The sequence below is a fragment of the Podarcis muralis genome, chromosome 12 (assembly GCF_964188315.1).
Source record: "Podarcis muralis chromosome 12, rPodMur119.hap1.1, whole genome shotgun sequence".
NCBI classification, from domain to species: domain Eukaryota; kingdom Metazoa; phylum Chordata; class Lepidosauria; order Squamata; family Lacertidae; genus Podarcis; species Podarcis muralis.
Window position 1 is genome coordinate 10,755,502 of NC_135666.1, and position 24,026 is coordinate 10,779,527.

General features: G+C 45.5%; 1 protein-coding gene across 10 annotated transcripts in view; it reads left to right on the forward strand.

Moving 5' to 3' along the window:
* LOC114607605 (sodium channel protein type 5 subunit alpha-like) overlaps positions 1-22,020 on the forward strand; it is a 301,831-nt gene extending 279,811 nt beyond the window's left edge. For 9 of the 10 annotated variants that reach the window (XM_077936714.1, XM_077936718.1, XM_077936721.1 and 6 more), the window contains 6 exons: positions 7,245-7,526; positions 14,623-14,676; positions 15,572-15,713; positions 17,802-17,902; positions 19,316-19,586; positions 20,559-22,020. In XM_077936714.1, coding sequence (XP_077792840.1) covers positions 7,245-7,526; positions 14,623-14,676; positions 15,572-15,713; positions 17,802-17,902; positions 19,316-19,586; positions 20,559-21,784 — 2,076 coding nt within the window. In that variant the 3' untranslated portion in view covers positions 21,785-22,020. Of the gene's footprint in view, positions 1-7,244; positions 7,527-14,622; positions 14,677-15,571; positions 15,714-17,801; positions 17,903-19,315; positions 19,587-20,558 lie in introns of those variants that run through there. The other variant, XM_077936723.1, reaches the window with a different exon arrangement.
* Positions 22,021-24,026: the final 2,006 nt, after the last annotated feature.

Consider the following 24,026-nt stretch of genomic DNA (forward strand, 5'->3'; position numbering starts at 1 on the left):
GTGCTGGACCTCAGTGTCTGGGCAGAACGATGGGGGTGGAGACGCTCCTTCAGGTATACTGGGGCCCATAGCTGAGCTCTAGTACAGGCAGATCAGAATTCAGATTCTGGAGAGGCAGACAGTGGTCCACAGACACAGAATGTGGCCCAAGTGGTCTGGTGGTTAGTTCTGATGCTTCTGAATAACACTTGTCAGGAATTGCAGGTGGGCAGAGTGCTGTTGTGTTCAACAGGCATCTGGATGGCAACTGTGAGAACAGGGTGCTGGACTATGGCTCATCTTCTGTTCTTATGGCATCAGTTAGAATGAGGAGCTGGCTCACAGCCTGGTCATGGAGGTTGGCTGATACCATTCAGGCTGGTTTTGAAGCCTAGAGGGTGGCCTTGACCTACAGAGCTTGGTAGTCTGCTTGGTTTGCTGAGTGCCCAGAGTGTTGGCAATGTAGGAAATAAGGTTCCAAAACCAGGGTTTTGGGGACCTGTGATTCAAGACACATACCCTCCAGTACCTGAAGGAATGCATGTGTACATTTGTAGCCATGCATGCCCAACTGCTTTAACGGGGACCCAAGTATGTTGCATATTCAGATACGAATACATATGCCCTGCATCACCACTCACTCTGCTTCATTAAAAAAACTTTCTGTTTCGGCATTTTGTCCTGGCAGCAGAGCAGAATTGCTGGCAGCAGCTGCTGCTTCACTGCAACAGGTGGAGAAGGTGCAACTCCCTATGTCCAAGCAAAGAGTTGAGGTGTCATTTTCAGGGGCAAACTAGATGTGACATTTGTTGTTGTTGTTTGTTGTATTGCATTTATACCCAAGGAGCTAATGGTAGCATATATGGTTCTCCCACACCTTCCCATGTTCTCCTTGCAATAACTCTGTGAGGCAGATTAGGCTGAGTAACAGTGACTGGACCAAGGGTCACCCACCCAGCTTCATGGCTAAGGGGTTTTTTGAACCCTGATCTCCCTAGTAATTGTCCAATACGCCTAACTATTACACACTGGCTCTCAGTCCTGCTATCAGCAACCAGGTGCCTCTCCTCACTTTGTGAACTGGAGCAATGGGGATGGCTTTTTGGGGGGCGTGTGGAACAGTGATCCAAAGCAGGACTTCAGCAAAAGGTTAAATTCCTCACCCCTTCTCATAGTCCCACCTAGATCAGGAGCTCTTTTATAAAAGGCCATTTGCAGAATTTCTAATCTCATGAATAAAGTAATGTCTCATTTGTCCTTCATTCAGTCTGAGCTCAGCTTGGGTTCCTTTGGCCTCGGCAAGACAGAAAATACTGAGGAAACATCTGTTGTTTTCTTGACACCTAAACAATTGGAGAGAGCATTCTGCATTCTTTTCAGTGAAGCTAAAGGAAAGGAAAAGAAGCTTAAGTTAAACATCCTAGACTCTAGAACAGTGGTTCTCAACCTGTGGGTCCCCAGATGTCGTTGGACTACAACTCCCATCATCCCTAGCTAGCAAGGCCAGAGCTCAGGGATGATGGGAGTTGTAGTCCAACAACATCTGGGGACCCACAGGTTGAGAACCGCTGCTCTAGAAGGACAAGCTTTCTTAGATTTGCAACTCACCTTTCACATTGGGCCATGGTAATAACCTCACGTTTTTCTAAACGCCCAATTACCTGCCTTCAGTGGGTCTCAAAGAGAATTGTGCTTTGTTGCCCCGGGACATCCAAGAGCCCAAAGGTCTCTTTAGTCCAGCATCCTGCTCTCACACTGGCCAGCTAGATGCCTCTGGGAAGCCTGAAAGCACTCCTTCCTATCTGTGATTCCCAGCAACTGATAATAATAATAATAATAATAATAATAATAATAATACCTTTATTGTCATTGTACAATGAAATTAAACGAGCCTCCCTCCCCCCCCCCAAACACTCAATCTGTTATTGTGTGTTGTGTCCCTGCACATAGTGAGTAGCCATGGATAGCTTTGCCCTCCAAATGGTTTTGTGTCCAAGCTTTTTGTACCTTGTCTTGTTACCTGAATGAGCTTTCTTTGACGTGTTCAGAAGGCAACAGGAGAGAAGGGAGAGGGAAGGCTGGGCATTGCATGACCTGGTGGATCCTTTTGCACCCCCACCCCGCTTGACCCGCATGCTTGTGTCTGGAATGTGTGCATGTCCCTTTTCCCACAGCGTTCCTCATTTGGAAATTCAAGTCTTAAAATCTCACATGTGTGCCATGCAGTGCATTCGCAGTAGTTTTGGGTTGGCACAGAGGGACATTGAACAAGGACCAAATGTGTTTGGTTGCATTCACCACACACACAGCCAGCACAAAAGATTTCGTTTTGGCCAGTATTCAAACAGGAGCTGCTTTCTTAATACAGTGGTACCTCTTGTTACAAACACCTCGGATTACAAACACTTCAGGTTACAGACTCTGCTAACCCGGAAGTAGTACCTTGGGTTAAGAACTTTACCTCAGGATGAGAAGAGAAATCGTGTGGCGGTGGCAGCGGGAGGCCCCATTAGCTAAAGTGGTACCTCAGGTTAAGAACGGTTTCAGGTTCAGAACGGACCTCCGGAACGAATTAAGTTCGTAACTGTACTTTTAATTTGAATAATGGTAATTGGGTCAACAAAAATGCCACAGACATCACAGGAACGCACAAGCAGGCACAAACTATAAGCAGCTCTTAAATGAAATGTTTCTGGACATACAAGCCCAAAGTATTTTATCTGCTGGCTTTCATGCGAAAAAGGTGGGCAGATATAAACACATACAAATGCATAGATCTCACTCATAACCACCACAGGCTACACTGCTGTTGAGCACAAAATGTTCTACTACTCCTGCTTTCCAGGCTACCACAAAGGCTATTTCTTCCTCGAGCCAGGAATACAGTGACTGATTTATGATGAAGGAACAGCCATGAATGACAAACGACAATGAATCTTAGGAGAGCTTTACGATTAATTGTTCACATCCCTCCCCTGCTCTTCTTTAACTTTTTTTCTAAAACAGTTGGGTGTGTTTTTTTTTACATTAAGCTTTTTATTAATGCAAAATCGGAAAGTACAGAGAGACTATCATCAGAGTTGCAAAACATAAAAGCAGTACAGAGATTGTATTTTCCAAATAGATAAGGGAGCAGATATTGCAGAAAAATAAAAGCAAAGCGCACAATGAGAGCCAAACTGCGATTTGGAGGTTTGCATATCTGAATTCGGCACATAAGAAATGAAGTGCTACCAAACACTCTTAGAAAAGCAGACTATAATTTTGCACATCTTTACCCTGCCCTCCTTTCAAAAGGAAACCAGAGGGGAATACAACAGGGACAGAGACTAAGGCTAATTAGGGAGAGGCCATGACTCAGTGGCAGAGTGCATGCTTTGCCAACTTTAATCTCTTGCACCTCCAGACAGGGCTAAAAAGAGTGTCGCCAGATCTTGCTGGAAGCTGCCACTTCTCCTTGCTTCCATGGCGTCTGTGAGATTCTGCTGCCCAAGGTGGCTGCCTCAGTCCACCTGATGGGCCGGCCGGCCCTGTTATTAGCACAACACAGATGTGCACTCCCATGGGTGCTATTGTCTATTTTATGTGAGCCTAAGTGCTCACATAAGTGCTCCTGGCATGCCCCGTGGAGGACCTTAAGGTCCACAAATGACAACACTTTGGAGGTCCCAGGTCGCAAGGTGGTTAGATTGGTCTCAACTAGGGCCAGGGGCTTTTCAGTACTGGCCCCGACTTGGTGGAACGCTCTGTTACAAGAGACTAGGGCCCTGCAGGACTTGACATCTTTCCTCAGGGCCTGCAAGACAGAGCTGTTCCACCTGGCCTTTGCTTTGGACTCAGTCTGACCCTTATGTTTCCCTCCCCTTATGGTTTGGATCTATGGGCTCCTTTTAAAATGAGGCTGCATTTTAAATTGTATTTTAACCTGTATTTTAATTGGGGGTTGTTTTTTTCTTCTATTATGTTTTTATTGTAATTTTACTGGTGTTAGCCGCCCTGAGCCCGGCTCTGGCCGGGGAGGGCGGGGTATAAATAAATTTTATTATTATTATTATTTATTATTACTGCACACCCCAGTGATACCTTGACCGCATTCCTGACACACAGTCCAGTTCCCTGCAGGATAGTCAATGACCACATCTCTCCTGTTTCCATAGAAATCCTTTGTCCCACAGCAGTCCCTCCTGTTTCCTTCCAGGGATAAGCAGCACAACTTTATACAGCAGACATTGTATTAGAACGTACTAAATGAGAGGCAGCCAGTGTTAAATAAATAAACAAAGAAACAAACAAACAAACAAACAAATAAATAATTTGTATCCTGCCCATTTGATTGGGTTGCCCCAGCAAATTATTACATTGCAAGTGTCAGTACTAATGTTCTATTCCAACAGAACACATGGGAACTTGAGACGCTCCAGATGCTGTTGAGACTACAAATCCCATCACCCCGACCGTTGACCTGTAGGTGATGGGATTTGGAGTCCAGCAACATTTGGAGGGCCACATTCCCTCCCCCCCTTACAAAAGAAGAATGTTTGTTCACAATTAAAACAAATGACTGCCCTATCCTTGATTTCTAAAATACATTTTTTTTAAGTCATCATCATTAGTATTTTTTTCAGTGCAATAGAACAGATCGTCTTCCTCTGATGTATAGAGTCTTGTGATCCTTCTTCTATTTTTCTCCTTTACAGACACTGCAAATACTAATGGTGAAATCAATGTCATATTATGGGCTTGTCAGAAAGTCAGACACTGGCCTGTTAGACGACAAGAAGTGACGTTTTCCATAATTTAATCCACACATGACTCAAAATGTTATCCCCTCCCCAGTTCACTACCACTTTGTCTCGGTTTCCAAAATGTAAGCAGAAGGAGGGGAAGGTTAAGTAAGGAGCTCTCGGAAAAGCAGAAGGATTCAAATTCAGAGAAAGCCACAAAGGGTAGACCAATTATTGCACTCCTCTACTTCAGTCTTGACAAAGAGTTGGCAGTGTCTGTGTTAATGCCAGATTTATAGAAGACTTCCCACGCCTTTAATATGTCTCAGTAAGGTGGAAACAGTCCAACAAAAGTTTGCCATGACTGAACCAAGCACAGTTTTAAATCAATAGAACTTAAGTTAATGCATCTAAGCTCCATTCTGCTGCTGGATCGTGACTTACCTTTTGCTGGATTGGGCCCCAATGTAATGCTCTGCATGCATGTAAACCCTTTGTACTGTACATATGGTGGTTCAAAACATTGAGTGATGTGTCCGTAATTTGATGGTCATATTGTCCATTGGAATGCATGTTGCCATTATACTATTTCCTGCCAGGGACGATACTATGTGTTTGCTACATAATTCATTTTTGCTGCTTCGGAACCATATTGCAAATGTGACTTTTCTTCCCTTGATGGTATTATCTTGATTGATCTATGTCTTATTTGGTCCCAAACCTTTCCAAAAGTCAATCGGCATCATTCTCCCTGACATCATTGGGCTTTGGGCCGGATCGTACATGATCATATCCTTAATTGTACAGTATTATTTCGCATGCCCGATTAAACATGTTGTGTTGCTTCTGATCCTCTTTACAGTCCATGAAAAAATGTAGATTTTTGTAGACAATAAGATGTGGGAGGTGGCAATATACTGTATACTGGGAAAATGAAAGCAAGGGTTAAATCAATGCAACTCTAAATTAGGACTGGAGGGACAGGGATGCTTCCCTTTCTCCCATCTTGCATTTCAAGTAATATGTGAAATAGAAGCTGGTGACTAATTTGTTCCTCTTACAAAAGGGGGAAAAGATTGTGCAAATCAGCACCATGTGTATCCATCTCACCTATTGCTTTAAGTCAGCCTTCCCCATCCTGGTGCATTCCAGATGTTTTGAACTACAATTCCCATCATCCCTTTCCATTGGCTATGCTGGCTGGGGGCTGATGGGAATTGGAGTCCAGCAACGTTTTGAGGGTTGTGGAAGGCTGTTTTAGGTGCAAGGTGCGTATAGGGGTCTGTTCCTCCGCCACAGGACTTGGAACACTGACTGGATAGAATGTATATGCCATGGCTATTACCACGAGCCTTCCAGCATGTCTTTGTTTTCTAATCAGTGGTGTCTTGGCCTCCAGCCCAGACTATATTTAACTTTTAGATCGAGAGTCACTGACATGGTGAAGTTGGACTACAGGTCCCAGCATCCCTGGCCATTGGTCAATATGGCTGGGGCCAATGGGAGTTGGAGTTCCAACATTATCTGTATAGAGCCATGCTGACTATCCCTGTTGTAGACCTTTGAGGAGCAATACTGTCCCAGTTGAAGATTATGTTAAGGTTTGGATTATGAGTCTTGCCTTCAGCCACAGTGAACTAGTTTAAGCAGTTATGTAAATTGGGCTGCTTATGATGGTAGTACGCCATTATGGACTTATATCATTTCATTAATTAGTCTAAAAAACACCTGGAGGGTGGCTGCTCCATCTTAGACCTTTGAGGACCAATGCTACTCAGCACACTACTAACGAAGGAGGTAGCTGACAATAAATATTTTTTAAAATAGCCAATCTATCCAAAGGACTTGTGAATCCTATACATGTCCACTTAGAAGTAAGTCTGATTGAGTTCAATGGGATTTACTCCCAAGTAAGTATGTACAGGGTTGCAGCTTGATAACCATGTATAAAGTAACATGCTTCTGACTAGCTGAATAAACTAGGAAGCAGGCTGCATTTGGCACCAGCTGTAGTTCAGCCTTGAACCAGAGACTTCACTATTGCTCTGTCTGCTCCAGCTCATCCAAACACTGTACGTATGGCTTGCATTCTGGCACTGCAGTCGGTCATTTTCCCCACTCAGCTGTAGGAAGCAGAACTCCTGTTGTGCTTCTGAATAATTTCTCGTTTCCTTGGAGCTGTTAAAAAGCATGGGTGTCCCTGGGTCAGGAGCTGGCAACTTGATTTTCCATCAGTCATCAAAAGCAGCCAACACATTATGGGCATGGTGTTACCTAGTCTTTACTAGCTTGTGTTCATTCAGTGACTTCATCATACATAGACAGTTTAGATGTTCCTCGGTTGAAGGATCCTAGATGAATCCATTGAAACATATTCTACTAGTTTAACATCGTTCTTGCTAAAGACATTGAATGCCATTCTGCTTTTCTGTAAGAGTCCCAGCCTAACTCAGGATAGTGGGTGTAGAGTAGCAACTCTGGAGTTGTGACTTAAAGCAGAACCCCTGCAATAACTGTGTTCTTTCTTCTCATTCGTCGAAGGTGGTGGTCAATGCTTTGGTAGGCGCCATCCCTTCTATCATGAACGTCCTGCTTGTCTGCCTTATCTTCTGGCTCATCTTCAGCATCATGGGAGTCAACTTGTTTTCTGGGAAGTTTGGGAAATGCATTAACAACACGATAGGTGATGACCCTATGAACCAAACATTGGTCAACAACAAGAGCGATTGCCAAAACTTGAACGAGACTGGAGAGTTGTACTGGACAAAAGTGAGGGTCAACTTTGATAATGTTGGCGCAGGCTACCTGGCTCTGCTGCAGGTGGTAAGTTCACTACTACTTATTCATGTTGTTATTAGGCAATCACACTGACCGAAGGGATCTTAAGTCAATGTATTTATTTAGTAATAAATTCATTTACACACCCCTCTTAATTTAAACACCCCCACACACACAGAGTGGTTCACAAATGGTCAAATGTATAATACAGCAAAGCAAAACTGTAAGGCCATCTTCAGCCTTAACAGAGTAGCAAGTCAATAATCATGTAGACTGTTTGATGAACCAGGCACTCCTAAGCCTATTTGGCAAATAACCACAGGCAAGTCCAGGGCATTAGAGAAGAGGTACATTTTTAGCACTCAATGAAGCTGGAGTAGACATTATGACTGGAACATTATGATCTGTAGATGATTGAGTGATTGAATCAATTTGCATAAATTTGCCTTTTGGGGAGGGCAACCCAATAGTTCTGAAGCAGGGATGGAGAACCTGTAGCCCTCCAAGGGTTGTTGAAGTCCCATGAGCTTCAACCAACATGGCCAGTGGTCAGGGATGGTAGCAGCTGTTATCCAGCAACATCTGGAGGACCACAAGGTCCCCACTCCATCCTTACTGGAATGCCTTTTCTAAGAACATGTATGGCACTTGAAGCTTAGATAGACAGATAGATCTGTTGGCCAGTTAATTGGAGGAATCCATTTAGCCAGTCGAAACAGTTTGCACTGATTAACCATTGAACTGTCTAAATCTTCCATGTTGTTATGCTAGTATGCCTGTTATTGGGGTAGGGTTGCGCATCAATTAATTTAAGGAATTTATAAGCTACCCTTCAACACAAACAATACAATAACAGTTAATAAACTTCAAACAGGAAGCAACAGCATTGATCCGATAAAGGAGTCTGAATCATAAAACAGTGTGGAAAATAGGATGTCCAGGGTAGAGTTCAGACAAATCTGAGCCAAGAAAGAGTGGGTTAGAATAGCTTGAGTGAAAATCTTTTGAGGGGTCTTTCTCATACCTCCACTGCAGCCCCCCAGTTGATTCCCGAGATCTGAGGGACCCTCTGGGATAGCATGAGTTGTACATAGGAAGCTCCTTCATACAGAGTCAGGCTGTTGGCTTACACTGAGTGGAAGTGGCTCTCCAGGATTTCAGGCAAGGGTCTCCATCCCAGCCATACCTGGAGATGCTAGGGTTGAACCTGGGATCTTCTGCAGGCAAAGCATGAGCTACACCCCTTCCCCAAAGGAAGACTGCAGAGGGAGGTAGAAATCAGCAGAGAGAAGGGGGGAGGGGCTCGTGTGAGTGGTCGCTCTTCATAGATGACATCCCACAATGAAATAGCTTTCCAGTGGGTGCAAGAGGTTGCAGTGGTCAGGGAAAGTCGTGTAACTGAATTTCCACTTGCACTACTGCGGATCCAGGACATTTCTCCCTTCAAACAAGTTCTCTAAATCAATAACCAGCCAGATGAAGATAGCCAATCCCTGTTATGTGTCCCCATCAGCAGGAACTGAGAGCTATACCACTGCTGATCATGGAGGTTTGGTTTCCCTAATTTGGCTAATGGTTGTGGATAGACTTCTCCACTGTGCCTTTATCTAACCCCTGTAAGGGGGAGGAAAAGGCCTTCTCAGCAAGTGATTTCCAGCACACAGGAATCGGCCTTGTATCATATCTGCCCATTGTTCCACCTGGCTCAGATGTTCTGGAGTACAACTCCCATCAGATAGGTTGGAGAGAACATGAGACAGAGCCTTCTTGGTGGTGGTCCAGCTTGGTGGTGGCTGGGGAAACCCAGCTAGATGGGCAGGGTATAAATAATAAAGTTGTTGTTGTTGTTGTTGTTGTTGTGGAACTAACTCTCTTCCATTTAATATTCACTCTCTTCAGGCATTCAAGAGAGTCTTAAAATATTTTTACTATTGCATAAGAGAGTTTAGCATATCAGAATCGGGCCCTTATTTCTCTCTATCTGCAAAATGCTTCATATTCTGCTTATTTAAGCTTCTGTTGTTTTTATCCCTCTTTGTGTGCCACTGTGCCATGATGGCTCGGCCCTGGAAAGCAACTAGTAAATATCTGATATTAATAAATAAATAGTTCATGAGTACAGTCAGACACGACTGAGATGGCTAGTCAGGGTCAGGAGAAAAATGGTACAAGTTGTTTTTTATTTTGGAGGAAAGGTGGTTTAAGGCAAATATGTCACCACCTGTTCTGCTACCAGTTCAGCCCCCTCAAATGCTTCCCCAAGTTTTTTACATGCTTTGCTCTTATATGACCTTTGCACTCTTCAGAGAACACTGAGCAAAGAATGTTGATGAGCCTATGCTGGAAGCTGTTGTGCTCTTCCGGACATCTCTGAGCATTCAGATTACAGCCTGACTTACCTCCTACTTTGTTAGCCAATGTTAAGCCAGTGTCCCCCAGTTTGGGCATAATGGGGCACTCTGGCTTAATGCAGACCAGAAGTGGTGCAGAAGTTGGTGTGTAATGGGAGAAATGGGAGAGAGGTTGAAGGAAGATGACTCAAGGAGCAGGACTCAGCCTCTACACTTATTCCTGGTTTATGAATCCAGAAATGATGAGTCAATCCAGGCCTGAATGTGTGTAGTAGGGGAGTTCCTACTTTCAGAAGAGAGAATTAGATTGGAGGCCCCCGTCTTCACAGCTCACACCTGGTGAACCAGATGCGCTTATTAGCTTGCATGTTGAAGACTGCAGAGCAAATATATCCCTGCTTTTTCCTGTTTCTACCCTGAAAGCAAAGCTTGCAAATGTGTGGCTTTTTATACCGATAGAAACAGTCTCTTTTGAAAAAAGAGGGAGCATTGTGTGCTGTGTTGCAGTTTCTTAACTTTCCGCTAAATTTACTAGGGCATTTCATAGATCGATGTCATGACGCACCAAATATTTCTAGACTCTGCACAATTTGAGAGCCAACCTTTTTGTTTGTTTTTCCCTACTTGCAATTAGTAATATTCAGACAGGGGACTTAAAATAGCAAAGAGCACTCTAAAACGAAAGAGGAAGCAAAATTTGACACATGAATTTGGGAGGGCCTGCGATGGATCACCGTTTTGTGTCCCCATTAGTACTAGATGGAATTGTGGGGGGCCACAGGCCTTCTTGATGGGGAGCAATCTGCCCACCCCACCCCCCCCCCCCAGCATTCAATCTAATGCATGCTATCACTGCAATCCTGCACACACTTATCACAGAACCATAGAATTGTAGGGTTGGAAGGGGACCATAAGGGCATCTAGTCCAAAGTAGGAATTGCAGCTAAATAATCACTGCCAGGTGGCCATCCAAGCTCTGTTTATAAACCTCAACTGAAGCAGAGTCCACCACCACCTACGGCAGTCCATACCACTGTTGAACAGCTCCTACCATCATACGGTTTTTCCTAATGTTTAGTTGGAAGCTCTACTTCTTAGGGGGACGTGGGTGGCGCTGTGGGTTAAACCTCAGCGCCTAGGACTTGCCGATCGCATGGTCGGCGGTTCGAATCCCCGCGGCGGGGTGCGCTCCCGTTGTTCAGTCCCAGCGCCTGCCAACCTAGCAGTTCGAAAGCACGTCAAAGTGCAAGTAGATAAATAGGGACCGCTTACTAGCGGGAAGGTAAACGGCGTTTCCGTGTGCGGCTCTGGCTCGCCAGAGCAGCGATGTCACGCTGGCCACGTGACCCGGAAGTGTCTGCGGACAGCACTGGCTCCCGGCCTATAGAGTGAGATGAGCGCACAACCCCAGAGTCTGTCAAGACTGGCCCGTATGGGCAGGGGTACCTTAAACTTAAAAAATACTTCTTAGGAGGCAAGTCTCGCTAAACTCAGCAGTACTTACTTCCATGTAAACATGCTCAGGATACAGTGGTCTGTGTCTTTTGAACATGCTCCAGCCTCACCAAGGCTGCGTACACACAGTAGTTTGTTAAGCAGGTTGGGAGTTGTTGCTCTATAAAAGGCAAACTACAGTTCCCAGGACTCTCTGGGGGAAGTCATGTGCTTCAGATGTCCTTTAAATACATGGCGTGTTTGTAGGCTAAGTGAGGAATGGCTGTTCTTTGTATCTGTGATACAGCACTGCAGGCTGAGTATAACCTTGCACCTGTTATTCAGGCCTGATCCTTCTTCTCCCTTGATGGTCACCATGCCACTAAGTTGTTCTCTATATGATGTAGCCCCCTACGCAACGACACATCTCCTTGCTCGCCTGCCCACTTCGCAGGATGCAGAAAGGATGGAGAGATTGGAAAGAGTATTTTGGGTTCGGCCCTCCCAGTTCATTCAATTTCCTTGGGAAATGTTGGCTTTCTTTCTTCTTCATCCTCCAAGGAGACAGGGTTGCTTCGAAAGTGTGTGGGTGATGATGCCTGATGAAATTCCAGAAGTCAGAGAGGGGGCTGAGCAGGATTTCCTGTGGACATATGAAGCTGCCTTATGCTGACGCAGACCATTGGCTGGGACATGTAGCCCAGTACTGTGTGCTCAAACTGGCAGCTGCTTAGGCATATAGGTCTTGCTTAGCTCTGCTGCGTGAAGATCCTTTTATTCAAGGGGGGGTGCTTCTTAAGACTGGGGATTGCTTTCCCCCAGGAGAAGCTTCTTGGGGGACCTGTGCTGGTGGCAGGCGAAGGCCAGAGGCAAAAGCAGGCAGAGAAATAGATGTGACTCTTGTCTTTTATACAGTATAATCTTGCAAAAATAAGAGGTTTTTGCAAAAGCATTTGAGCAGGGCTGGTGAGAGTGGAGCACAGGGAGTGGAGGTGCTGTCTGGAAAGAGTGCTAAGGGCCAGGTAGAAAAGCCTAGGGGGCCACGTTCAGGCTGTGGGCCCAAGGCTCCCCACCCCTGCTTTAATGAAGGGACCAGAGGTTGAGCTGGGCACTCATGCCTGCAAAGCAGATGCTGTACCACTGAGCTACAGCCTCTCTGTTAGGCAAGAGACCAGACCAGATTGCAGTGCATAGGAGCCAGAAACTATTCCCCATTGCACTGGGACAGACATACCGTAGTCCCAGACCATACTATTTCTCAGCTTTCCCAAACACTGTTATTGGCATTGGAGGTAAAGTTCACAAGAGCTGAGCTTGCTGTATCAAAGTTAGAGATAGCGGAGATCTAAGGTTTTGCAACCAGCTTTGGTAAGTGGTGGTGATAACGTAGTAGACAAGGGGGTTGTTTGTTTCCTACACAGGCAGGTACAACCGCCAGCCCCATGGGGTGATTTAGGCTTGCCCACTCCCATAGCTGGCCCATTGGCCTCCTGGGCCAAAGCATAACTTGACCCCTTTCAGGCACAGACTTGAGATCACTGCCTTCCTCTGTTGCTTATCTGGTCTTGTTTTAGTTTGATTCAGAGTTAGCCACAGTCTGATGGCACAAGCCTTCTATGCAATAGCCTAATCATCAGCTGTAAGCGTGACCCTAAGATGAATTTATCAGCAGTTAAGTCTCATCCCAACACACACACACACACACACCAGCCCATAACTAATGTCAATAGCAGACAGTATTTTAGCTGGACCTATGCCATGCAGGACAATATCACACAACACTCCCATAAAGATCTTACCACCTTCAGATCTGGTCTGTAAGTGGTTACTAATTCCCCCGTAATTTTATTTCCCTCCCAGTGACGTTTCCCACCCCTGCCTTTCACGATATCACCACTTCTTTGCAGAAGTGTCTTGCGAAGGATTCCAGAAGCCTAACTGAGCTCTGGATTATCTTACTACTAGGCTCCTCAGGAGTTGGGGGGGGGAGGGGAGCTGGATGGGACAAAACAGCTTTATAATTGACAGCTCTGCCGTCCAACAATGCCTTATTACCGTCCAGATCAGCTCATGAACTGCAATTGCGAAGTTCAGAAATTGTCGGGTTCTTTTTCAGTGCTAAACGCCCCGTTTATAGTCCAGCTGGAATCTTGGCCAAATCATGCCCCCAGATGGGAATGCCACGCAGAGATGGAAGATTGCTTTGCCAATGGGAGAGAGCTGCGAGGAAAGATTAGAGCAATTTGGAGAGCGAGTGCTCCACAGAGCAGGCAGTTCAACCTCTTTCTCCTCCTCCTCACCTCTTTTGGGCAGGAGAGCCGGCTTTTAAGTGGGAAGGGACTAGAAGAGGCTCAGGTTGCCACCCGCAGGATTACGGAAACATTGGGAAGCAACTATTAAACCACCTGCAAAAGGGATCAATAGTACAGGATTAAATCATCATTTGTTTCAGTGAAACAAGCTGCTGTATCGCCTCAGGCTTCTCAGCCCTCCTTTTTCATATTACGAATCAGTCGGTTCCAAAAAGCACACTCAGGTTTTACTGAGGGAGGCTGGTGCATTAGAGGAAATGAGGCAATGCAGCTCCAACCTCAGCCAGCTTTCACGTGCCCTGCCTTCTCACTTGCATCCAGTCCAGGGGGTGGCGCTGTCACCTTCCTTCTCCTCCTTAGTTTCAGTGTTTCCCCTTGCGCAAGTCAGCAGGGATGGGGGGGGATGGATGGCAAAACTAGGACTGGTTGGCTCTGCCTGTCATTGGCTCTAGCGCCCCCTACTGTTGGCCTCCCAGCCCTCTCACCTACCAATACCAATGGACATCAGCCACACAGGTAGGAAGTATGTGAGCCATTACAAACCAGGGTGCTACTTAGGGCAAAGCGGACTGCCTCTCCTGTTTCCTCCCTTCTCCCTATCACACACAGACCAGTGTTTCATATCACATGTGATTACCCCAGAATTCACCCCACTGCCACCCCACCCGGTCCCAGCAAGCACAGTGCTGCCTCTGACCCACACCATGGCTGTTCAGTGGGGCAGCGAGAAGAGGACGGCAGCCTTCTGTGAACTTTCTTGAGCTAACTTGTCTTAGGATCTAAGCCGCTGCCTGTTAAATTAAAAGCTTGCTTTCAGTCATTAAACAAGCGTCCCCCATAATAGAACCTGCTCAACAGCTAACTCTGTTCCTTTACATAAGCCAAAATTCATGGGGCGGTTTGGTGTTTTTTTATTGTATTAACAGTGAAAAATATTTTTCCCCACATAATGGTGCAAATAAGGTACAAAGCTATAAAGTAACCATTAACGCAAATGCATATTATGATTGTCTTAATTACATGCATTGCTTTTCTTTTTCCTAGGCAACTTTTAAAGGTTGGATGGAAATTATGTATGCTGCGGTGGATTCACGAGAGGTGGGCTGCTCAGATAAAGGACTTTTGTCTACTAACGTCTTGCATTATTTTATTTCTTTGTATGGTGTTTGAACCAGTGTCTCCTGCGTGCCGGTAATGTACACAATCTACTGGGAAGTTCTCCTGCAAAGCCCCCATCAAAATAAATGGGAGCTGCACAGAAAAGCCAAGGTGACTCATTCTGAGCACCCTACATTGTACTAAAAGGGGAGCTTCATGAGTGATGCTCATTGATGAGGCTTGTGCAGAAGATTTTTCCAGTGAATCATTCTCACTTCTGCTCATGTTTTAGCATCAATTTGGACTTTTCTTCTTATTTTTTTTTTTATGATGTGTGTTATTTAGTTTACTACTTAATCATGCTTTAATTGGCAACTAGAAACACCAAAGTCCCTCCCTTGATAATGGATAAAAAGATCTTGCAAAAATATAGTGAGCCTTGAAATTTGGACTGTTTGAGCCATTAACTCCTTTTTTAACAGAAGAGACACATTAAATGCAATTAGCCCCATCGGAAGAAATAGCCATCAAGCTAACGTAATTAAAACTCAGTTCACACAACAAATGTGCATACACTCTTCAAGTGGAGATAGTAGTGCCCACTGGCTCAGGCCCTCCACCAACTCCCAACTGAAGGTCGAGACATTCATGATAAGCAAATACTGTCATCTGAAAAAAAAGTTTTTAAAGTAATTCTTTTCAGATGTCGTAGGCTATGCAGTAGGTGAGGCTTGGTATCCACTTAGCAGCCAAATAATTTCTCTGAGCTGCATAGAATGTGTTGTGCATTTCAAAGGAGGAAACGCACTCCTTGTGTTTTAGTTTAGGATGCCAATGGACATTCATCACCCTTTCTTTGTTTTCTCCATGTCGCTTTTTCTTTTTTTTTTTGCAGCGTGAGGAGCAGCCCGTCTGGGAATATAACTTGTACATGTACCTCTACTTTGTGATCTTTATCATCTTTGGCTCCTTCTTCACTCTGAATCTCTTCATCGGTGTTATCATTGACAATTTCAATCAGCAAAAGAAAAAGATAAGTAACACCTTGTCGACCAGGCAGCCGTGAGTTGTGGAAGGGGGGCAGGGATGTCCATAGCTCAGTGGTGGACCACAGACTTTGCCCAATAGCCAATCCCTTCCGTCTCTAGTTGGAAGCATCAGGTAGCAGGTAGACCTCCACCTGAAAGACACAAGAGCCCTGCAGCTGGGGCAGGCCAATGATCCATCTAGTCCAGCATCCCTTTCTTACATTGGCCAACCAGATGCCCATTATGAGAAGCCTGAAAGCAGGACCTGAGTGCGCAATGGTGCAAGACTGCCAGGACAGTGATTGGGTAGGGTTCCCCCTCCCCCTTGTGATCTGGTTAATTCTTAGAGGTCAGAGTAGTTGTTCATTCAGCCCATGATGGTCTACTTCAACCAGCCATGGCTCTCCAGAGTCTCATCCTTCTAGCTAGAGATGTCAGAGATTGAACCTGAGGGCACCTTCTGTGTGCAATGCAAGTGTTCTGCCATTGAGCTGTGGGCTTCTCCCTGTCACCTGTTTTCATTCAACTGCTGGTCAGTATGTTGTGATGCACCTCTTCCCAAACAAAATACTCAGAAGGGAAAAGACAAAGTCAGTGAGCAGCATCTCCTGAAGTTTGCACAAATGACCAAAGAGGACCACAAAAAAAGGAAAGGAAAGAGGTTATATAATGACTTCCATTGTGCAAAACGGTAACAATGAAAGGATGGAGGAAATGCAATCAAGCACTCAGCTAATTGTATGTAGCTATTCCAAAATTGAAATAAACATGGAAATCTTGTGGCCAGTACATAGTCCAAGCCATACTACCCTGAGCTCCTTGGAGAACAGGTGGCATAAAAATGCAATAAATAAATCACTGCTGAAAAACAATGAATTCTAATCTGGTTCTAAAAAATGCTGGCCCAATAATCAGTTCCTCCTCTTAGCATGGAGGAATGAATCTGTCAGTTTTGGTTTCTCTCCCTTTCTGTTTTCCAGTCTAACATTCAGTTCACCAAATTTCCCATATGTTTGCAATTTCCATACCGCCCCCGTCAAGTCCTCATGAAAATTCATCAGCATTTTGCCATTCATTTCTCCTAATGTGGGGCGTATGGGGTGTTAGGGGAGGGGTGGTAGATCTGGTGGGGGACACATCCTTCCTTCTGTGGTCCCTACCCTGCACTTAGAGAAGAAAAACTCTTATCTTAAACCTCTGCTGCCTTGTGGGATGTATTCAGGAGATGAAAAGGCTAAGGAGTAAACCCAATACCAATCTGGAGTGGAGTCCCTAAGATGCTTAGATGGCGTCTTCTATATCTCCTTCTGGCATTTCCTACAGCCAAGCTGGTGTCAAACGTCTTGCTTTCCTTTGGACCACACCAACACAGCCAAGAGGGGGGTCTTGTCATCCGGGCAGCCCAGGACCTCCATACACACAGCCCAGGCTTGTGCTTCAGAGCAGTCACTTCAGTGCTGCTGATGCAACAGTTTGACTTCACCCCAGAGGCGCACACCATTTTCTCTTGCGACAGATGGATGCCAGCAACCATCTCCTAATGTGCATATTTTGTATTCAATTTAGCCTTCCGGCAATATTTCCCTTAATACAATGAGTTTTTGTGTATTATTTTCACCAATAATGTGCATTTTTATGTGCACTTCCTTCTCATACACCCGTTTTGGGGGCTGGAAAACTGCATTTCAAAATTTAGAGAAGTTTGCATCTTGAAGGAGAGCTGAGCTCCAGTTTATGTATTGCTCTGGGAAGTGCGATTTAGTCACAGACTAACCCCTCTGGTGATATTTCTCGTGGAATTTCATGGTCATCCGCTGGCTGATAACTGATAAGGCAGATAGCACTTCTTCAATTCCATGGAGCTCTTGAATTTTGATAGGATCAATATCTCAGTAAAAATGATTAACAAACTTTCTTCAGGATACCTACACACATTCTTACTGAGATATAATTAGATAGCTTAATGATTGCTACCAAGAATGGAGGGGAAGGAAGGGAAGGAAATGGAGACCTTCAGTCATTAAAAATGGTTTTGCTTTCCACAAACAGCCATTTCTGCCATCCAAATTAATGTTAGTTTTATCTCCCTATACTTAGGTGGACAAGACATCTTTATGACGGAGGAACAGAAAAAATATTACAATGCCATGAAAAAACTGGGATCCAAGAAACCCCAAAAACCCATCCCACGGCCAGTGGTGAGGCATTCTGTGGATTTCTTTAGCTGATACCAACTGACCCCTTCAGAAAAATGTCCACCAGAATCGTATCCATTGTAGTTATTTATATATTACACATATTTTTACACAAGCATCCTGTCATATTTCTAGAGAGGTTTATAGCACCAATCAAGAAAAAAAAAGTTTGTAAATTGAGCTCTATTAAAATATTTTGGAGTTTTCCCATTGAATTGAATGGAAAGTGTTTGGGATAGGGCACTCTGTCACCCCAAAACATGATGCTATTCTTCCATTCTAAAGAATGCTTTGGACCAACACAGACCCCCTCTGAGGGTCTTCTGGTGGTTCCCCCACTGCAAGAAGTGAGGTTACAGGGAACCAGGCAGAGGGCCTTCTCGGTGGTGGCGCCCTCCCTGTGGAACGCCCTCCCACCAGATGTCAAGGATGTCTGACTTTTAGAAGACATCTGAAGGCAGCGCTGTACTGGGAAGTTTTTAATGTTGGATATTTTATATGTGCTGTGGACCGCCCAGAGTGGCTGGGGTATTATTATTATTATTATTATTATTATTATTATTATTATTTTCAAATTGCATGGTAGGGTTGTCCACCCTGTGACTTGCCACCTCTGGGGCCAACAACTGCTTCAACAAACAAATATTTGAGGCAGCTGCTAGGACCACAGTCCTCCTGACCACTGCCACACTTTCATATGGTGCTGTGCAAATGTGAACACTTACAGGAGCTGGTGACAAGGAGGGGTGGTACTGCAGACCTGGCCTCCTGGCAGGGGCACCACTACCATGTACCAGAACAGAGAGCGGGTGGGGAAGGAGCACCAGCAGAAGCGCTGAACTGGCTCCACCAGGGCTCCCAAACTGCCTGGTGTCACTGCCACTCAACCCTGACCCCGCACAGTCCCTAGACTTGCCAGTTATACTGTTGTCAGGAGCCCACCACTGTGTGGATAGGCGGCCCTCCCTGCCGGCCACTGCTGAACACCCAAACTGCAGAAAAGTTCCATTGCAGGCCCAAATAGGTGCAAACATATGGCGCTATCTGAGTTGGCTGCTTTGATCTATTGCAGTAGTTTGCATAAGCTCATCCCCAGTGCCCCGTACCCTAAAAAAAAGCATTATTCAGAGTAGTGGTTTGCACGACTCACTAATAATGACACAATAAAATTCAAAACAGTAACAGTTAATTGCAGATTTATTCGAAATCCAATCAAAACTATTCAGTTTAACTGATGAGCTTGATTCAGGGATATTAGCTTTTTGAAGTCTGATAGTCATTTGTACCTTCAGCACTGCCTGCCCCCCCCCGCCACTCCCTTATCTCTTGGTAACCCCCTAGGTAACCCCCACACACCATGCCATACCACCCACTTTGGGAACCACTGATCTAACGGGTCTTTCTAATATCTTCCAGAACAAGTATCAAGGCTTCATTTTTGATGCCGTCTTGAATCAAGCCTTTGATGTCTGCATCATGCTCCTCATCTGCCTCAACATGGTCACCATGATGGTGGAAACGGATGACCAGAGCCCAGAAAAAGTGAACATCCTTTACAAAATCAACATGGTCTTTGTTGCCATCTTCACTGCAGAGTGCATATTAAAAATGGTGGCTCTGAGGCACTACTATTTCACCAATGGGTGGAACATTTTTGATTTTGTCGTCGTAATTCTATCAATAGTGGGTAAGTCAAACCCTCAACAAATACAGAATTTGGAGTGGTGGATTTGCCTAGATCCACGTGGCCTGATTGGCTTCAAGGGGTAAACCACATGTGAATATTTCTTGGGAGCAGTGACACATTGGAGCATGCCGACTCTTCTTTGGCCTACTCCAGTGTGTCTGCAGCACATCTGTATAGCAGTTCATGGCCTCTGGGCTTAACTCATGGTGCAGAAGACCCACCTGTGCTGTTGGTTTCCTCTGCAGCATTTTAGATCACAGGTTACTCAACAGGATGGATGTATGGGAGCCATGAGCTAGCTACCAATGGCTATTGGTCATGCTGGCTATAAGCTGCCTCCAGGATCAGAAGCACTATGCTGGGAAAGAACAGTGGGAGAGGGCTATGCTTATGCCCTGCTTATGCCCTGGCCACTGTAGGAAGGAGGTAAACGGTAAAGATAAAGGGACCCCTGGCCATTAGGTCCAGTCGTGGCTGACTCTGGGGTTGCGGCGCTCATCTCGCTGGTCATGTGGCCAGCATGACTAAGCCGATTCTGGCAAACCAGAGCAGCGCACGGAAACGCCATTTACCTTCCCGCTGGAGTGGTATCTATTTATCTACTTGCACTTTGACATGCTTTTGAACTGCTAGGTTGGCAGGAGCAGGGACCGAGCAACGGGAGGATGCTGGCTTAAATAGACCCTTGGTCTGATCCAGCAGAACTCTTCTTGGGTTTATGAACATGCCTCCTGGTATCCCAAGGGCAACGTGGTAAGATGCCCCTGCATGTGTGTATCGAGGCCCCCAAAGGAAGGAAAGAAGGGATGCAAGAGCTCAACTAAGCTCTGTGCGGATCCTTACTCGCATACTCAGTTGAGCTTCAGCAGGGATGTCCCATGCCCTTAACTGGTAAACCTGAGATGCTACTTTCAACCAAAACGCCATAACCTTTGCTGGTTCACTAACTGGTTATTCCCTTTCCCCCCCAAGGCTCTGTACTTTCTGACATCATCCAGAAATACTTCTTCTCCCCTACCCTCTTCAGAGTCATTCGCTTGGCTCGGATTGGCCGGATCCTGAGACTTATAAGAGGGGCCAAAGGAATCCGAACTCTTCTCTTTGCCTTAATGATGTCCCTCCCTGCGTTGTTCAACATCGGCCTCCTGCTTTTCCTGGTCATGTTCATTTACGCCATTTTCGGCATGGCCAACTTTGCCTACGTTAAGCAAGAGCATGGGATCGACGACATGTTCAACTTCCAGACGTTTCCCAACAGCATGCTCTGTCTCTTCCAAATCACTACATCCGCCGGCTGGGATGGTCTCCTCAGCCCCATTTTGAACACCGGGCCGCCATATTGTGATCCAAGCCATATCAACACAAATGGCTCGAAGGGAAACTGTGGCAGCCCCGCAGTGGGAATTCTGTTCTTTGTTACTTATATCATTATATCCTTTCTCATTGTTGTAAACATGTACATAGCTATTATTTTAGAGAACTTCAGTGTCGCTACTGAAGAGAGCACAGAGCCTCTAAGCGAGGACGACTTTGATATGTTTTATGAAATATGGGAGAAATTTGACCCCGAAGCCACTCAGTTTATTGAGTACGCCGCGCTTTCCAACTTCGCGGACGCTCTGTCAGAACCTTTACGCATTGCGAAACCAAATAAGATCAAGCTCATAGCTATGGACCTCCCCATGGTGAGTGGGGACAGGATCCATTGCTTAGATATTTTGTTTGCTTTCACCAAAAGAGTGCTGGGGGAGTCTGGGGAGATGGACGCCCTCAAGATACAGATGGAGGAGAAATTCATGGCTGCCAACCCCTCGAAGATTTCTTACGAACCCATCACAACCACGCTCAGGCGGAAACAGGAAGAAATTTCTGCCATCGTCATTCAGAGAGCCTACAGGAGCCATCTCTTCCAACGCACCCTCAAGCAGGCCTCCTTCCTATACCGCCAAAAAGCCTGCCACCTAGGGGAGGACGCTCCCGAGAGGGAAGGCCTCATTGCGTTCATGATGAGCGAGAACTATGGGAGGCCGATAAACAAGTCAGAAACTCTGTCCTCCACCTCCTTCCCTCCTTCCTACGACAGCGTCACCAGGGGCACCAGCGACAACTTCCAGCTAAGGTTGACCGACTCTAGCAAAAGCGACGAGCATCTAGACGACCAGCTGTCGCCCGACAGAGACAAAGAGTCGATGGTTTAAAAAAATATATATTGAGTTTTTCATTTAGGACACTTTAAGAATATTGTTTACAGAATGTAACCACACAACAGTTGAAGCAGCCTTGTTAAACATTAGTTGCAAAGGACGCAGGAAGGGAGGTCAGCCCTGCACCAGGGTATGTCAAGGCGTTGGCAGACGTCTAACCTTTGACCCTTCTCTTTCCAACTTTGCTCAATGTTTATATTTCTATATGCACAGGGAGGGGTCGGGGCGGGGGCCGGGGGGGTTCCAGCACAAGGTCCTGGGGCTGTCCTAGCAGTGGTGTGTTTATGGAGACGCTAGACTGTAACACAGTAAGTACTTTATAACTATACACAGATAAAACCTGACCGCATACTTTTCATTTTAAGGTCTTACTTATATTAGTGCGTTTACTTACGGCAATGTATGACCTTGCATTCTATAATAAGAGAGTGAGGGCGAAGAGGAAGAGAGAGAGAGAGAGAGAGAGAGAGAGAGAGAGAGAGATGGGTGGAGGAATCACGTAGCTCCCGTAGCAGCAATGTAACACTTATTGTATATGTTGTGAATGGTCTTTCATAAATTTATTATATTTGATATTTTTTTACTTAAAATATATATAAATATATATAAATATAAATATAAAATTGTCTCCTTTTCCACGGAGATTGATGATGCTAACGTTCTACGTGATGAACTAGGAACCAGAGACGCCGCCCCCCCCCCAAAAAATGACGGGAGTTGCTTGCCGAGAAAATTAGGTTGCAAGGCAAAATACTGAGTCAGCAACATTTCTAACCTTGTATTACCACAGAGACACCCGCCTGGAATCATCAGCCGCTTCCTGGCAGTTGATAACCAAGGGAGCACAGAAGGAAGGAAGTGACGTCACATAAAGCAAGACATGGGTTGCATTTTATTTATATTTTTTGTTCTATCCTGCAGGATATTAGACACTAATGGATTCTGCTTGTAAACCTGCCAATAAAAGCACTATTTTTTTACCATGCTTCAAGAATCTGCTTTGCTTCCAGCAAGGGATCTGCTCCGACTCCTTTTCTATATATATATATAAAAAAGGCTCCTGGCTTTCGAAAGTTGTCCCCCTCGCCCCCCCAAAAAACGCAGCACCATGCGGCCCAGACACTGTCAAAGTGACCGGCTGCTGGGATCTGTTTTCACCGATAATGCCGTTTCAAGCTGAACAAGCTTCGAGTTCATCAGCATTAAATAGTGTTGTTTTTATGAGACCAGACTGGTTAACTGATGTGGAAGAACTGCTATTGACAGCATAAGAGGAGAATTGCCTAAGGAGGTTAAACAAAGGGTTCCTCAACACCGCAACAGAGGCAGGCTCTCCCCACGTTAAGGAAGTACCATATGAGATTCCCCCGAGTGTAACGAAACGACATCTGGCAATTTTGAGGGCAAAACACCTAATTATAAGGCTGATCCCTGCCGCCCTCCGCCCACTGCTCTGAAATTTGATCACTGCGGTTCATTCTAGACATGGTGATATGTGGTGTGATAACTGGGTCCCCAACTATCTGATGCTGCCTGCTTCTCGTGCTCCTCCATCTTGTCTGAAATGAACCGAGTGCTTCTAAATATAGCATGCAGTTATGTAATTGTGATGACTTTGTGAAAAAGATTAGAACAATTAATCAAGGATAAGAACATTCACAGCAGGGACAGGGGATCTATGGCTCCCCATATGTTGGACTATGATTCCCATCGTCCCTGGCAAAAACTCCAGGACTAAACATTGCCTTAATTCCTTAACTGTGGCGCCACCACAGAGGAGGCCGTGTCTTATGTTGCCCAGAACTGGATTAAGACCTTTAGAGGCCCAAAGCAAACCTTTTGCTGCCATCACATACATCTAATTCAAATATATATAATAATAACCTGTAACATAAATTGTTAGGGACACGGGTGGCGCTGTGGGTTAAACCACGGAGCCTAGGGCTTGCCAATCAGAAGGTCAGCGGGTCGAATCCCCGCGACGGGGTGAGCTCCCGTTGCTCGGTCCCTGCTCCTGCCAACCTAGCAGTCAATGTGCAAGTAGATAAATAGGTACCGCTCCGGCGGGAAGGTAAACGGCATTTCCGTGCACTGCTCTGGTTCGCCAGAAGCGGCTTAGTCATGCTGGCCACATGACCCAGAAGCTGTACACTGGCTCCCTCGGCTAATAAAGCGAGATGAGCACCGCAACCCCAGAGTCAGCCACGACTGGACCTAATGGTCAGGGGTCCCTTTA